This window comes from Engystomops pustulosus, unplaced genomic scaffold (assembly GCF_040894005.1).
Source record: "Engystomops pustulosus unplaced genomic scaffold, aEngPut4.maternal MAT_SCAFFOLD_100, whole genome shotgun sequence".
Lineage (NCBI taxonomy): Eukaryota > Metazoa > Chordata > Amphibia > Anura > Leptodactylidae > Engystomops > Engystomops pustulosus.
The window spans coordinates 109,952-125,359 of NW_027284984.1; the positions used below are offsets into that span (position 1 = coordinate 109,952).

Below are 15,408 nucleotides of genomic sequence, written 5' to 3' on the forward strand. Positions count from 1 at the left end.
CGGCTCTGTACTGTATAGGGGGCTCCTCCTGTTACCCCTCCATCTATCCGGCTCTGTACTGTATAGGGGGCTCCTCCTGTTACCCCTCCATCTATCCGGCTCTGTACTGTATAAGGTGCTCCTCTTGTTACCTTTCAATCTATCCATCTCTGTACTGTACACACTAGACCCTCCAGATGATGGGAACTAGAAGCTGCAGTACAGGGGGTGCACTACATGTGCAGGACCCCTGAGCTATGGAATTCAGTGACAAGTAAGAGGCGTCAAACAGGAGTATTAGCGGCATTGCCCATAACCAACATGGCGGCCGAGCTTCTAGGACGTCACTTCCCACGAAGCGGAGCCTCCGCTGCACTAGGTGGTGACGTCATGCGCGGGAAAGAGAACGGGGCGCGCTGCGGTCACGTTGGACGCTCGGACTGGTGACGCAGCTTCACCGGGAGCGGAGGCCCAGGGCGGCCGAGAGGGGAGGTGCCGGACAGCGGTAAGTGCGGACATCCCAGCAGGCACTGCGGCGGCGGAAGGCGGGGCCAGTCTGAACACCAGAGCTGACACTCTACTGCGGCCTGTCACCGCAGAGGGCGCCAGGAGCTGGGCGGAGTCACCCCTTGTCCCTCCCATTCTGGCACCGCATATTGATGGCTCTGGTAACTGTTAGCACCTTTGACATCACTATGACGTCATCAGTCTCCACCATGACGTCATGTGATAGAAGAGATAACTTACATTCTCAGCCTTTACTCTATGAGGTAATTTACCCTTCCTGCTTCCCTCTATGAGGTAATTTCCCCCTCCTGCCCGCCTCTATGAGGTAATTTCCCCTCCTGCCCGCCTCTATGAGGTAATTTACCCCTCCTGCCCGCCTCTATGAGGTAATTTACCCCTCCTGCCCGCCTCTATGAGGTAATTTCCCTCTCCTGTCCTCCTCTGTGAGGTAATTTACCCCTCCTGTCCTCCTCTATGAGGTAATTTACCCCTCCTGTCCTCCTCTATGAGGTAATTTACCCCTCCTGCCCGCCTCTATGAGGTGATTTACCCCTCCTGTCCTCCTCTGTGAGGTAATTTACCCCTCCTGTCCTCCTCTGTGAGGTAATTTACCCCTCCTGTCCTCCTCTGTGAGGTAATTTACCCCTCCTGTCCTCCTCTGTGAGGTAATTTCCCCCTCCTGCCCGCCTCTATGAGGTAATTTACCCCTCCTGTCCTCCTCTGTGAGGTAATTTACCCCTCCTGTCCTCCTCTGTGAGGTAATTTACCCCTCCTGCCCGCCTCTATGAGGTAATTTCCCCCTCCTGCCCGCCTCTATGAGGTAATTTACCCCTCCTGCCCGCCTCTATGAGGTAATTTACCCCTCCTGCCCGCCTCTATGAGGTAATTTCCCTCTCCTGTCCTCCTCTGTGAGGTAATTTACCCCTCCTGTCCTCCTCTATGAGGTAATTTACCCCTCCTGTCCCTCCTCTGTGAGGTAATTTACCCCTCCTGTCCTCCTCTATGAGGTAATTTACCCCTCCTGTCCTCCTCTATGAGGTAATTTACCCCTCCTGCCCGCCTCTATGAGGTGATTTACCCCTCCTGCCCGCCTCTATGAGGTGATTTACCCTCCTGTCCTCCTCTGTGAGGTAATTTACCCCTCCTGTCCTCCTCTGTGAGGTAATTTACCCCTCCTGTCTCCTCTGTGAGGTAATTTCCCCCTCCTGTCCTCCTCTGTGAGGTAATTTCCCCCTCCTGCCCTCCTCTGTGAGGTAATTTCCCCCTCCTGCCCGCCTCTATGAGGTAATTTACCCCTCCTGCCCGCCTCTATGAGGTAATTTACCCCTCCTGCCCGCCTCTATGAGGTAATTTACCCCTCCTGTCCTCCTCTGTGAGGTAATTTACCCCTCCTGCCCGCCTCTATGAGGTAATTTCCCTCTCCTGTCCTCCTCTGTGAGGTAATTTACCCCTCCTGTCCTCCTCTGTGAGGTAATTTACCCCTCCTGTCCTCCTCTGTGAGGTAATTTACCCCTCCTGTCCTCCTCTATGAGGTAATTACCCCTCCTGCCCGCCTCTATGAGGTGATTTACCCCTCCTGTCCTCCTCTGTGAGGTAATTTACCCCTCCTGTCCTCCTCTGTGAGGTAATTTACCCCTCCTGTCCTCCTCTGTGAGGTAATTTACCCCTCCTGTCCTCCTCTGTGAGGTAATTTACCCCTCCTGTCCTCCTCTATGAGGTAATTTCCCCCTCCCTGTCCTCCTCTATGAGGTAATTTACCCCTCCTGTCCTCCTCTGTGAGGTAATTTCCCCCTCCTGTCCTCCTCTGTGAGGTAATTTACCCCTCCTGTCCTCCTCTATGAGGTAATTTACCCCTCCTGTCCTCCTCTGTGAGGTAATTTACCCTCCTGTCCTCCTCTGTGAGGTAATTTCCCCCTCCTGTCCTCCTCTGTGAGGTGATTTCCCCCTCCTGTCCTCCTCTATGAGGTAATTTACCCCTCCTGCCCGCCTCTATGAGGTGATTTCCCCTCCTGTCCTCCTCTGTGAGGTAATTTACCCCTCCTGTCCTCCTCTGTGAGGTAATTTCCCCTCCTGTCCTCCTCTGTGAGGTAATTTACCCCTCCTGTCCTCCTCTGTGAGGTAATTTACCCCTCCTGTCCTCCTCTGTGAGGTAATTTACCCTCCTGCCCGCCTCTATGAGGTGATTTACCCCTCCTGTCCTCCTCTGTGAGGTAATTTACCCCTCCTGTCCTCCTCTATGAGGTAATTTACCCCTCCTGTCCTCCTCTATGAGGTAATTTCCCCCTCCTGTCCTCCTCTATGAGGTAATTTACCCCTCCTGTCCTCCTCTATGAGGTAATTTCCCCCTCCTGTCCTCCTCTATGAGGTAATTTCCCCCTCCTGCCCGCCTCTATGAGGTAATTTCCCCCTCCTGTCCTCCTCTATGAGGTAATTTACCCCTCCTGTCCTCCTCTGTGAGGTAACTTACCCTCCTGTCCTCCTCTGTGAGGTAATTTACCCCTCCTGTCCTCCTCTATAAGGTAATTTCCCCCTCCTATCCTCCTCTGTGAGGTAATTTACCCCTCCTGTCCTCCTCTATGAGGTAATTTACCCCTCCTGTCCTCCTCTCTGAGGTAATTTACCCCTCCTGTCCTCCTCTGTGAGGTAATTTACCCCTCCTGTCCTACTCTATGAGGTAATTTACCCCTCCTGTCCTCCTCTATGAGGTAATTTACCCCTCATAGAGGGGGGCAGGAGGGGTAAATTACCTCCTGTGTGTGTCTAATGTACAGGAGGAGGAGGGGGGGGCATGGTGTGTATAATGTATGGGGGGGGCATGGCGTGTATACTGTATGGGGGAGGCATGGCGTGTATAATGTATGGGGGGGGCATGGTGTGTATAATGTATGGGGGGGGCATGGTGTGTATAATGTATGGGGGGGGCATGGTGTGTATAATGTATGGGGGGGGGCATGGTGTGTATAATGTATGGGGGGGGCCATGGTGTGTATACTGTATGGGGGGGGGGGGGGCCATGGTGTGTATACTGTATGGGGGGGGGGGGGGCATGGCGTGTATAATGTAATGGGGGGGGGGCATGGCGTGTATAATGTAATGGGGGGGGGGGGCATGGTGTGTATACTGTATGGGGGGGGGCATGGCGTGTATAATGTATGGGGGGGAGGCCATGGCGTGTATAATGTATGGGGGGGGCATGGCGTGTATAATGTATGGGGGGGGGGCATGGCGTGTGTATAATGTATGGGGGGGCATGGCGTGTATACTGTATGGGGGGGGGGCATGGCGTGTATACTGTATGGGGGGGGGCATGGTGTGTATAATGTAATGGGGGGGGCATGGTGTGTATACTGTATGGGGGGGGGCATGGCGTGTATAATGTATGGGGGGGGCATGGCGTGTATAATGTATGGGGGGGGGCATGGTGTGTATAATGTATGGGGGGGAGGCCATGGCGTGTATACTGTATGGGGGGGAGGCCATGGCGTGTATACTGTATGGGGGGGGCATGGCGTGTATACTGTATGGGGGGGGGCATGGCGTGTATACTGTATGGGGGGGGGCATGGCGTGTATACTGTATGGGGGGGGCATGGCGTGTATAATGTATGGGGGGGGCATGGCGTGTATAATGTATGGGGGGGGGCATGGCGTGTATAATGTATGGGGGGGGCATGGCGTGTATAATGTATGGGGTGGGGGCATGGCGTGTATAATGTATGGGGGGGGGCATGGCGTGTATACTGTATGGGGGGGGGGGCATGGTGTGTATACTGTATGGGGGGGCATGGCGTGTATACTGTATGGGGGGGGGCATGGCGTGTATAATGTAATGGGGGGGGGGCATGGTGTGTATAATGTAATGGGGGGGGGCATGGCGTGTATACTGTATGGGGGGGGGGCCATGGTGTGTATACTGTATGGGGGGGGGGCATGGCGTGTATAATGTAATGGGGGGGGGGCATGGCGTGTATAATGTAATGGGGGGGGGGGGCATGGTGTGTATACTGTATGGGGGGGGCATGGCGTGTATAATGTATGGGGGGGCATGGTGTGTATACTGTATGGGGGGGGGGCATGGTGTGTATAATGTATGGGGGGGGCATGGTGTGTATACTGTATGGGGGGGGGGCATGGTGTGTATAATGTATGGGGGGGGCATGGTGTGTATACTGTATGGGGGGGGGCATGGCGTGTATAATGTATGGGGGGGCATGGTGTGTATACTGTATGGGGGGGGGGCATGGTGTGTATAATGTATGGGGGGGGCATGGTGTGTATACTGTATGGGGGGGGCCATGGTGTGTATAATGTATGGGGGGGCATGGCGTGTATACTGTATGGGGGGGGGGGCATGGCGTGTATACTGTATGGGGGGGGGGCATGGCGTGTATAATGTATGGGGGGGGCATGGCGTGTATAATGTATGGGGGGGGCATGGCGTGTATACTGTATGGGGGGGGGCATGGCGTGTATAATGTATGGGGGGGGCATGGCGTGTATAATGTATGGGGGGGGGCATGGCGTGTATAATGTATGGGGGGGGGGCATGGTGTGTATACTGTATGGGGGGGGGCCATGGTGTGTATACTGTATGGGGGGGGCCATGGTGTGTATAATGTATGGGGGGGCATGGTGTGTATAAAGTATGGGGGGGCATGGTGTGTATAATGTATGGGGGGGGGCATGGTGTGTATAATGTATGGGGGGGGCATGGTGTGTATAATGTATGGGGGGGCATGGTGTGTATAATGTATGGGGGGGAGGCCTTGGTGTGTATAATGTATGGGGGGGAGGCCTTGGTGTGTATAATGTATGGGGGGGGAGGCCTTGGTGTGTATAATGTATGGGGGGGGGGAATGGTGTGTATACTGTATGGGGGGGGGCATGGTGTGTATAATATGTAAGGGGAGGACAGGAGGGGCATCATCGTGCGAGTGTGTATAATGAACAGCCGCTGGTTAGTAAGGAGTTAATGTTTGCTGTTCCTGGGACCCCTCCCCCTCTGCACTCTCCTCCCCCAGTACAGATCAGGGGCTTGTAGCAGGCAGGGTTTGGGTGAAGTGCCAGCCCTCCTCACTGTAAACAGAGCCTAGAGGCCAGGATAGCCGTGCGGGGCGCCTGTCGGGAGGTAAACATCGCAGGGCCACAGCCAGAGACAGTGAGTATGTGACCCCCACCCTGGCGCTGCTGCCAGCTCAGGCCTACTACACAGGCTGATGGAGGCTGGGCCGCTGGCTACATGACGGACTATGCTATCAGCAGGCCGACGGGAGCTGACATCATCCTGGCCCCCCTGTGTGTCATGTCACTGCACATTGCTGCGTGTGTGATGTCACTGCACATTGCTGCGTGTGTGTCATGTCACTGCACATTGCTGCATGTGTGATGTCACTGCACATTGCTGCGTGTGTCATGTCACTGCACATTGCTGCGTGTGTGATGTCACTGCACATTGCCGCCTGTGTGTCATGTCACTGCACATTACCGCCTGTGTGATGTCACTGCACATTGCTGCGTGTGTGATGTCACTGCACATTGCTGCGTGTGTGATGTCACTGCACATTGCTGCGTGTGTGTCATGTCACTGCACATTGCTGCGTGTGTGTCATGTCACTGCACATTGCCGCCTGTGTGTCATGTCACTGCACATTGCTGCGTGTGTGATGTCACTGCACATTGCTGCGTGTGTGATGTCACTGCACATTGCTGCGTGTGTGATGTCACTGCACATTGCTGCGTGTGTGATGTCACTGCACATTGCTGCGTGTGTGTCATGTCACTGCACATTGCTGCGTGTGTGTCATGTCACTGCACATTGCTGCGTGTGTGTCATGTCACTGCACATTGCCGCCTGTGTGTCATGTCACTGCACATTGCCGCGTGTGTGTCATGTCACTGCACATTGCTGCCTGTGTGTGTCATGTCACTGCACATTGCTGCGTGTGTGTCATGTCACTGCACATTGCCGCGTGTGTGTCATGTCACTGCACATTGCCGCCTGTGTGTCATGTCACTGCACATTGCTGCGTGTGTGTCATGTCACTGCACATTGCCGCCTGTGTGTCATGTCACTGCACATTGCCGCGTGTGTGTCATGTCACTGCACATTGCCGCGTGTGTGTCATGTCACTGCACATTGCCGCGTGTGTGTCATGTCACTGCACATTGCCGCGTGTGTGTCATGTCACTGCACATTGCCGCGTGTGTGTCATGTCACTGCACATTGCCGCGTGTGTGTCATGTCACTGCACATTGCCGCGTGTGTGTCATGTCACTGCACATTGCCGCGTGTGCGTCATGTCACTGCACATTGCCGCGTGTGCGTCATGTCACTGCACATTGCCGCGTGTGCGTCATGTCACTGCACATTGCCGCGTGTGCGTCATGTCACTGCACATTGCCGCCTGTGTGTCATGTCACTGCACATTGCCGCCTGTGTGTCATGTCACTGCACATTGCCGCCTGTGTGTCATGTCACTGCGCATTGCTGCCTGTGTGTCATGTCACTGCACATTGCCGCGTGTGTGTCATGTCACTGCACATTGCCGCCTGTGTGTCATGTCACTGCACATTGCCGCCTGTGTGTCATGTCACTGCACATTGCTGCGTGTGTGTCATGTCACTGCACATTGCCGCCTGTGTGTCATGTCACTGCACATTGCCGCCTGTGTGTCATGTCACTGCACATTGCCGCCTGTGTGTCATGTCACTGCACATTGCCGCCTGTGTGTCATGTCACTGCACATTGCCGCCTGTGTGTCATGTCACTGCACATTGCCGCCTGTGTGTCATGTCACTGCACATTGCCGCCTGTGTGTCATGTCACTGCCCATTGCCGCCTGTGTGTCATGTCACTGCACATTGCCGCCTGTGTGTCATGTCACTGCCCATTGCCGCCTGTGTGTCATGTCACTGCACATTGCCGCCTGTGTGTCATGTCACTGCACATTGCCGCCTGTGTGTCATGTCACTGCCCATTGCCGCCTGTGTGTCATGTCACTGCACATTGCCGCCTGTGTGTCATGTCACTGCCCATTGCCGCCTGTGTGTCATGTCACTGCACATTGCCGCGTGTGTGATGTCACTGCACATTGCCGCCTGTGTGTCATGTCACTGCACATTGCCGCCTGTGTGTGATGTCACTGCACATTGCCGCCTGTGTGTCATGTCACTGCACATTGCCGCCTGTGTGTCATGTCACTGCACATTGCCGCCTGTGTGTGATGTCACTGCACATTGCCGCCTGTGTGTGATGTCACTGCACATTGCCGCGTGTGTGATGTCACTGCACATTGCCGCGTGTGTGATGTCACTGCACATTGCCGCCTGTGTGATGTCACTGCACATTGCCGCCTGTGTGTCATGTCACTGCACATTGCCGCCTGTGTGTCATGTCACTGCACATTGCCGCCTGTGTGTCATGTCACTGCACATTGCCGCCTGTGTGTCATGTCACTGCACATTGCCGCCTGTGTGTCATGTCACTGCACATTGCCGCCTGTGTGTCATGTCACTGCACATTGCCGCCTGTGTGTCATGTCACTGCACATTGCCGCCTGTGTGTCATGTCACTGCACATTGCCGCCTGTGTGTCATGTCACTGCACATTGCCGCCTGTGTGTCATGTCACTGCACATTGCCGCCTGTGTGTCATGTCACTGCACATTGCCGCCTGTGTGTCATGTCACTGCACATTGCCGCCTGTGTGTTGTCGTGGCTCTGTGCTCCCTGCGCGCTTCTTCTCCCTGTGCGTGCGCACCGCGGCTCCAGGTGTTTGCTCCGTGCGGCACCGCTGCTCCAGGTGCGTGCCCTGGTGATGTGTGTCTTGTAGAGGGGGGTTCATGTGCCGCTCAGGGGTCCTGTGGATGGGGTCGGCCTCCTGTGTCTGGCTGGTTGTCTTGTAGAGGGGTGTTCATGTGCGGCTCAGGGGTCCTGTGGATGGGGTCGGCCTCCTGTGTCTGGCTGGTTGTCTTGTAGAGGGGGGTTCATGTGCCGCTCAGGGGTCCTGTGGATGGGGTCGGCCTCCTGTGTCTGGCCGGTTGTCTTGTAGAGGGGGGATCATGTGCCGCTCAGGGGTCCTGTGGATGGGGTCGGCCTCCTGTGTCTGGCCGGTTGTCTTGTAGAGGGGGGTTCATGTGCGGCTCAGGGGTCCTGTGGATGTGTCTCGCCGGTTGTCTTGTAGAGGGGGGTTCATGTGCCGCTCAGGGGTCCTGTGGATGGGGTCGGCCTCCTGTGTCTCGCCGGTTGTCTTGTAGAGGGGGGTTCATGTGCCGCTCAGGGGTCCTGTGGATGGGGTCGGCCTCCTGTGTCTGGCTGGTTGTCTTGTACAGGGGGGTTCATGTGCGGCTCAGGGGTCCTGTGGATGGGGTCGGCCTCCTGTGTCTGGCTGGTTGTCTTGTACAGGGGGGGTTCATGTGCCGCTCAGGGGTCCTGTGGATGGGGTCGGCCTCCTGTGTCTGGCCGGTTGTCTTGTAGAGGGGGGTTCATGTGCGGCTCAGGGGTCCTGTGGATGGGCTCGGCCTCCTGTGTCTCGCCGGTTGTCTTGTACAGGGGGGTTCATGTGCCGCTCAGGGGTCCTGTGGATGGGGTCGGCCTCCTGTGTTTCGCCGGTTGTCTTGTAGAGGGGGGTTCATGTGCGGCTCAGGGGTCCTGTGGATGGGGTCGGCCTCCTGTGTCTGGCCGGTTGTCTTGTAGAGGGGGTTCATGTGCGGCTCAGGGGTCCTGTGGATGGGGTCGGCCTCCTGTGTCTGGCTGGTTGTCTTGTAGAGGGGGGATCATGTGTCGCTCAGGGGTCCTGTGGATGGGGTCGGCCTCCTGTGTCTGGCCGGTTGTCTTGTACAGGGGGGTTCATGTGCGGCTCAGGGGTCCTGTGGATGTGGTCGGCCTCCTGTGTCTCGCTGGTTGTCTTGTAGAGGGGGGTTCATGTGCGGCTCAGGGGTCCTGTGGATGGTGTCGGCCTCCTGTGTCTCGCCGGTTGTCTTGTACAGGGGGGGTTCATGTGCCGCTCAGGGGTCCTGTGGATGGGGTTGGCCTCCTGTGTCTGGCCGGTTGTCTTGTAGAGGGGGTTCATGTGCCGCTCAGGGGTCCTGTGGATGGGGTCGGCCTCCTGTGTCTCGCTGGTTGTCTAGTAGAGGGGGGTTCATGTGCCGCTCAGGGGTCCTGTGGATGTGGTCGGCCTCCTGTGTCTCGCTGGTTGTCTTGTACAGGGGGGTTCATGTGCCGCTCAGGGGTCCTGTGGATGTGTCTCGCCGGTTGTCTTGTACAGGGGGGTTCATGTGCCGCTCAGGGGTCCTGTGGATGGGGTCGGCCTCCTGTGTCTGGCCGGTTGTCTTGTAGAGGGGTGTTCATGTGCGGCTCAGGGGTCCTGTGGATGGGGTCGGCCTCCTGTGTCTCGCTGGTTGTCTTGTACAGGGGGGTTCATGTGCGACTCAGGGGTCCTGTGGATGGGCTCGGCCTCCTGTGTCTCGCTGGTTGTCTTGTAGAGGGGGGTTCATGTGCGGCTCAGGGGTCCTGTGGATGGGGTCGGCCTCCTGTGTCTGGCTGGTTGTCTTGTACAGGGGGGGTTCATGTGCGGCTCAGGGGTCCTGTGGATGGGGTCGGCCTCCTGTGTCTCGCTGGTTGTCTTGTACAGGGGGGTTCATGTGCCGCTCAGGGGTCCTGTGGATGTGTCTCGCCGGTTGTCTTGTACAGGGGGGGTTCATGTGCCGCTCAGGGGTCCTGTGGATGGGGTCGGCCTCCTGTGTCTGGCCGGTTGTCTTGTAGAGGGGGGTTCATGTGCGGCTCAGGGGTCCTGTGGATGGGGTCGGCCTCCTGTGTCTGGCTGGTTGTCTTGTACAGGGGGGTTCATGTGCGGCTCAGGGGTCCTGTGGATGGGGTCGGCCTCCTGTGTCTGGCCGGTTGTCTTGTACAGGGGGGTTCATGTGCCGCTCAGGGGTCCTGTGGATGGGGTCGGCCTCCTGTGTCTCGCTGGTTGTCTTGTAGAGGGGGGTTCATGTGCGGCTCAGGGGTCCTGTGGATGGGGTCGGCCTCCTGTGTCTGGCTGGTTGTCTTGTACAGGGGGGGTTCATGTGCCGCTCAGGGGTCCTGTGGATGGGGTCGGCCTCCTGTGTCTCGCTGGTTGTCTTGTACAGGGGGGTTCATGTGCCGCTCAGGGGTCCTGTGGATGGGGTCGGCCTCCTGTGTCTCGCTGGTTGTCTTGTACAGGGGGGTTCATGTGCCGCTCAGGGGTCCTGTGGATGGGGTCGGCCTCCTGTGTCTGGCCGGTTGTCTTGTACAGGGGGGTTCATGTGCCGCTCAGGGGTCCTGTGGATGGGGTCGGCCTCCTGTGTCTCGCTGGTTGTCTTGTAGAGGGGGGTTCATGTGCCGCTCAGGGGTCCTGTGGATGGGGTCGGCCTCCTGTGTCTCGCCGGTTGTCTTGTACAGGGGGGTTCATGTGCGGCTCAGGGGTCCTGTGGATGGGGTCGGCCTCCTGTGTCTGGCCGGTTGTCTTGTAGAGGGGGGATCATGTGCCGCTCAGGGGTCCTGTGGATGGGCTCGGCCTCCTGTGTCTCGCCGGTTGTCTTGTACAGGGGGGTTCATGTGCCGCTCAGGGGTCCTGTGGATGGGGTCGGCCTCCTGTGTCTCGCCGGTTGTCTTGTACAGGGGGGTTCATGTGCGGCTCAGGGGTCCTGTGGATGGGGTCGGCCTCCTGTGTCTGGCCGGTTGTCTTGTAGAGGGGGGATCATGTGCCGCTCAGGGGTCCTGTGGATGGGCTCGGCCTCCTGTGTCTCGCCGGTTGTCTTGTACAGGGGGGTTCATGTGCGGCTCAGGGGTCCTGTGGATGGGGTCGGCCTCCTGTGTCTGGCCGGTTGTCTTGTACAGGGGTGTTCATGTGCCGCTCAGGGGTCCTGTGGATGGGGTCGGCCTCCTGTGTCTGGCCGGTTGTCTTGTAGAGGGGGGTTCATGTGCGGCTCAGGGGTCCTGTGGATGTGGTCGGCCTCCTGTGTCTGGCTGGTTGTCTTGTAGAGGGGGGTTCATGTGCGGCTCAGGGGTCCTGTGGATGTGGTCGGCCTCCTGTGTCTGGCCGGTTGTCTTGTAGAGGGGGGTTCATGTGCCGCTCAGGGGTCCTGTGGATGGGGTCGGCCTCCTGTGTCTGGCCGGTTGTCTTGTAGAGGGGGGTTCATGTGCCGCTCAGGGGTCCTGTGGATGGGGTCGGCCTCCTGTGTCTCGCCGGTTGTCTTGTAGAGGGGGGTTCATGTGCCGCTCAGGGGTCCTGTGGATGGGGTCGGTCTCCTGTGTCTCGCCGGTTGTCTTGTACAGGGGGGTTCATGTGCCGCTCAGGGGTCCTGTGGATGGGCTCGGCCTCCTGTGTCTCGCCGGTTGTCTTGTACAGGGGGGTTCATGTGCGGCTCAGGGGTCCTGTGGATGGGGTCGGCCTCCTGTGTCTGGCCGGTTGTCTTGTAGAGGGGGGTTCATGTGCCGCTCAGGGGTCCTGTGGATGGGGTCGGCCTCCTGTGTCTGGCCGGTTGTCTTGTAGAGGGGGGTTCATGTGCCGCTCAGGGGTCCTGTGGATGGGCTCGGCCTCCTGTGTCTCGCCGGTTGTCTTGTACAGGGGGGTTCATGTGCGGCTCAGGGGTCCTGTGGATGGGGTCGGCCTCCTGTGTCTCGCTGGTTGTCTTGTACAGGGGGGTTCATGTGCGGCTCAGGGGTCCTGTGGATGGGGTCGGCCTCCTGTGTCTCGCCGGTTGTCTTGTACAGGGGGGTTCATGTGCGGCTCAGGGGTCCTGTGGATGGGGTCGGCCTCCTGTGTCTGGCTGGTTGTCTTGTAGAGGGGGTTCATGTGCCGCTCAGGGGTCCTGTGGATGGGGTCGGCCTCCTGTGTCTGGCCGGTTGTCTTGTAGAGGGGGTTCATGTGCGGCTCAGGGGTCCTGTGGATGGGGTCGGCCTCCTGTGTCTGGCTGGTTGTCTTGTAGAGGGGGGTTCATGTGCGGCTCAGGGGTCCTGTGGATGGGGTCGGCCTCCTGTGTCTGGCTGGTTGTCTTGTAGAGGGGGGTTCATGTGCGGCTCAGGGGTCCTGTGGATGGGGTCGGCCTCCTGTGTCTCGCCGGTTGTCTTGTAGAGGGGGGTTCATGTGCCGCTCAGGGGTCCTGTGGATGGGGTCGGCCTCCTGTGTCTCGCCGGTTGTCTTGTAGAGGGGGGTTCATGTGCCGCTCAGGGGTCCTGTGGATGGGGTCGGCCTCCTGTGTCTGGCTGGTTGTCTTGTACAGGGGGGTTCATGTGCGGCTCAGGGGTCCTGTGGATGGGGTCGGCCTCCTGTGTCTGGCTGGTTGTCTTGTACAGGGGGGGTTCATGTGCCGCTCAGGGGTCCTGTGGATGGGGTCGGCCTCCTGTGTCTCGCCGGTTGTCTTGTACAGGGGGGGTTCATGTGCGGCTCAGGGGTCCTGTGGATGGGGTCGGCCTCCTGTGTCTCGCTGGTTGTCTTGTACAGGGGGGTTCATGTGCGGCTCAGGGGTCCTGTGGATGGGGTCGGCCTCCTGTGTCTCGCCGGTTGTCTTGTACAGGGGGGTTCATGTGCGGCTCAGGGGTCCTGTGGATGGGGTCGGCCTCCTGTGTCTGGCTGGTTGTCTTGTAGAGGGGGTTCATGTGCCGCTCAGGGGTCCTGTGGATGGGGTCGGCCTCCTGTGTCTGGCCGGTTGTCTTGTAGAGGGGGTTCATGTGCGGCTCAGGGGTCCTGTGGATGGGGTCGGCCTCCTGTGTCTGGCTGGTTGTCTTGTAGAGGGGGGTTCATGTGCGGCTCAGGGGTCCTGTGGATGGGGTCGGCCTCCTGTGTCTGGCTGGTTGTCTTGTACAGGGGGGGTTCATGTGCGGCTCAGGGGTCCTGTGGATGGGGTCGGCCTCCTGTGTCTGGCTGGTTGTCTTGTAGAGGGGGGTTCATGTGCGGCTCAGGGGTCCTGTGGATGGGGTCGGCCTCCTGTGTCTCGCTGGTTGTCTTGTACAGGGGGGTTCATGTGCCGCTCAGGGGTCCTGTGGATGGGGTCGGCCTCCTGTGTCTCGCTGGTTGTCTTGTACAGGGGGGTTCATGTGCCGCTCAGGGGTCCTGTGGATGGGGTCGGCCTCCTGTGTCTGGCCGGTTGTCTTGTAGAGGGGGGTTCATGTGCCGCTCAGGGGTCCTGTGGATGGGGTCGGCCTCCTGTGTCTCGCCGGTTGTCTTGTACAGGGGGGTTCATGTGCGGCTCAGGGGTCCTGTGGATGGGGTCGGCCTCCTGTGTCTGGCCGGTTGTCTTGTACAGGGGGGTTCATGTGCGGCTCAGGGGTCCTGTGGATGGGGTCGGCCTCCTGTGTCTCGCTGGTTGTCTTGTACAGGGGGGTTCATGTGCCGCTCAGGGGTCCTGTGGATGGGGTCGGCCTCCTGTGCCTCGCTGGTTGTCTTGTACAGGGGGGTTCATGTGCCGCTCAGGGGTCCTGTGGATGGGGTCGGCCTCCTGTGTCTGGCTGGTTGTCTTGTACAGGGGGGTTCATGTGCGGCTCAGGGGTCCTGTGGATGGGGTCGGCCTCCTGTGTCTGGCCGGTTGTCTTGTAGAGGGGGGTTCATGTGCGGCTCAGGGGTCCTGTGGATGGGGTCGGTCTCCTGTGTCTGGCTGGTTGTCTTGTAGAGGGGGGTTCATGTGCCGCTCAGGGGTCCTGTGGATGGGGTCGGCCTCCTGTGTCTCGCCGGTTGTCTTGTACAGGGGGGTTCATGTGCCGCTCAGGGGTCCTGTGGATGGGGTCGGCCTCCTGTGTCTCGCTGGTTGTCTTGTAGAGGGGGGTTCATGTGCGGCTCAGGGGTCCTGTGGATGGGGTCGGCCTCCTGTGTCTCGCCGGTTGTCTTGTAGAGGGGGGTTCATGTGCCGCTCAGGGGTCCTGTGGATGGGGTCGGCCTCCTGTGTCTCGCCGGTTGTCTTGTAGAGGGGGGTTCATGTGCCGCTCAGGGGTCCTGTGGATGGGGTCGGCCTCCTGTGTCTCGCCGGTTGTCTTGTACAGGGGGGTTCATGTGCCGCTCAGGGGTCCTGTGGATGGGGTCGGCCTCCTGTGTCTCGCCGGTTGTCTTGTACAGGGGGGTTCATGTGCCGCTCAGGGGTCCTGTGGATGGGGTCGGCCTCCTGTGTCTCGCTGGTTGTCTTGTACAGGGGGGTTCATGTGCCGCTCAGGGGTCCTGTGGATGTGTCTGGCTGGTTGTCTTGTAGAGGGGGGTTCATGTGCCGCTCAGGGGTCCTGTGGATGGGGTCGGCCTCCTGTGTCTGGCTGGTTGTCTTGTAGAGGGGGGTTCATGTGCGGCTCAGGGGTCCTGTGGATGGGGTCGGCCTCCTGTGTCTGGCTGGTTGTCTTGTAGAGGGGGGTTCATGTGCGGCTCAGGGGTCCTGTGGATGGGGTCGGCCTCCTGTGTCTGGCCGGTTGTCTTGTAGAGGGGGGTTCATGTGCGGCTCAGGGGTCCTGTGGATGGGGTCGGCCTCCTGTGTCTCGCCGGTTGTCTTGTAGAGGGGGGTTCATGTGCGGCTCAGGGGTCCTGTGGATGTGTCTCGCCGGTTGTCTTGTAGAGGGGGGTTCATGTGCGGCTCAGGGGTCCTGTGGATGGGGTCGGCCTCCTGTGTCTCGCCGGTTGTCTTGTAGAGGGGGGTTCATGTGCCGCTCAGGGGTCCTGTGGATGTGTCTGGCTGGTTGTCTTGTAGAGGGGGGTTCATGTGCCGCTCAGGGGTCCTGTGGATGTGTCTGGCCGGTTGTCTTGTAGAGGGGGGTTCATGTGCCGCTCAGGGGTCCTGTGGATGGGGTCGGCCTCCTGTGTCTCGCCGGTTGTCTTGTAGAGGGGGGTTCATGTGCGGCTCAGGGGTCCTGTGGATGTGTCTCGCCGGTTGTCTTGTAGAGGGGGGTTCATGTGCCGCTCAGGGGTCCTGTGGATGGGGTCGGCCTC

General features: G+C 58.9%; 1 protein-coding gene across 4 annotated transcripts in view; it reads left to right on the forward strand.

Moving 5' to 3' along the window:
* Positions 1 to 348: 348 nt before the first annotated feature.
* The window catches only part of ASH1L (ASH1 like histone lysine methyltransferase), a 57,605-nt gene continuing 42,545 nt past the window's right edge, over positions 349 to 15,408 (forward strand). Inside the window, exon 1 of one of the 4 annotated variants that reach the window (XM_072131610.1) lies at positions 349 to 484. Coding sequence is in view for 1 of the 4 variants with exons in the window: in XM_072131608.1 (XP_071987709.1) it covers positions 745 to 749 (5 nt within the window). In the remaining 3 variants the exon portion in view is untranslated. Of the gene's footprint in view, positions 485 to 634; positions 750 to 5,486; positions 5,644 to 15,408 lie in introns of those variants that run through there. The other 3 variants (XM_072131608.1, XM_072131609.1, XM_072131611.1) reach the window with 3 other exon arrangements.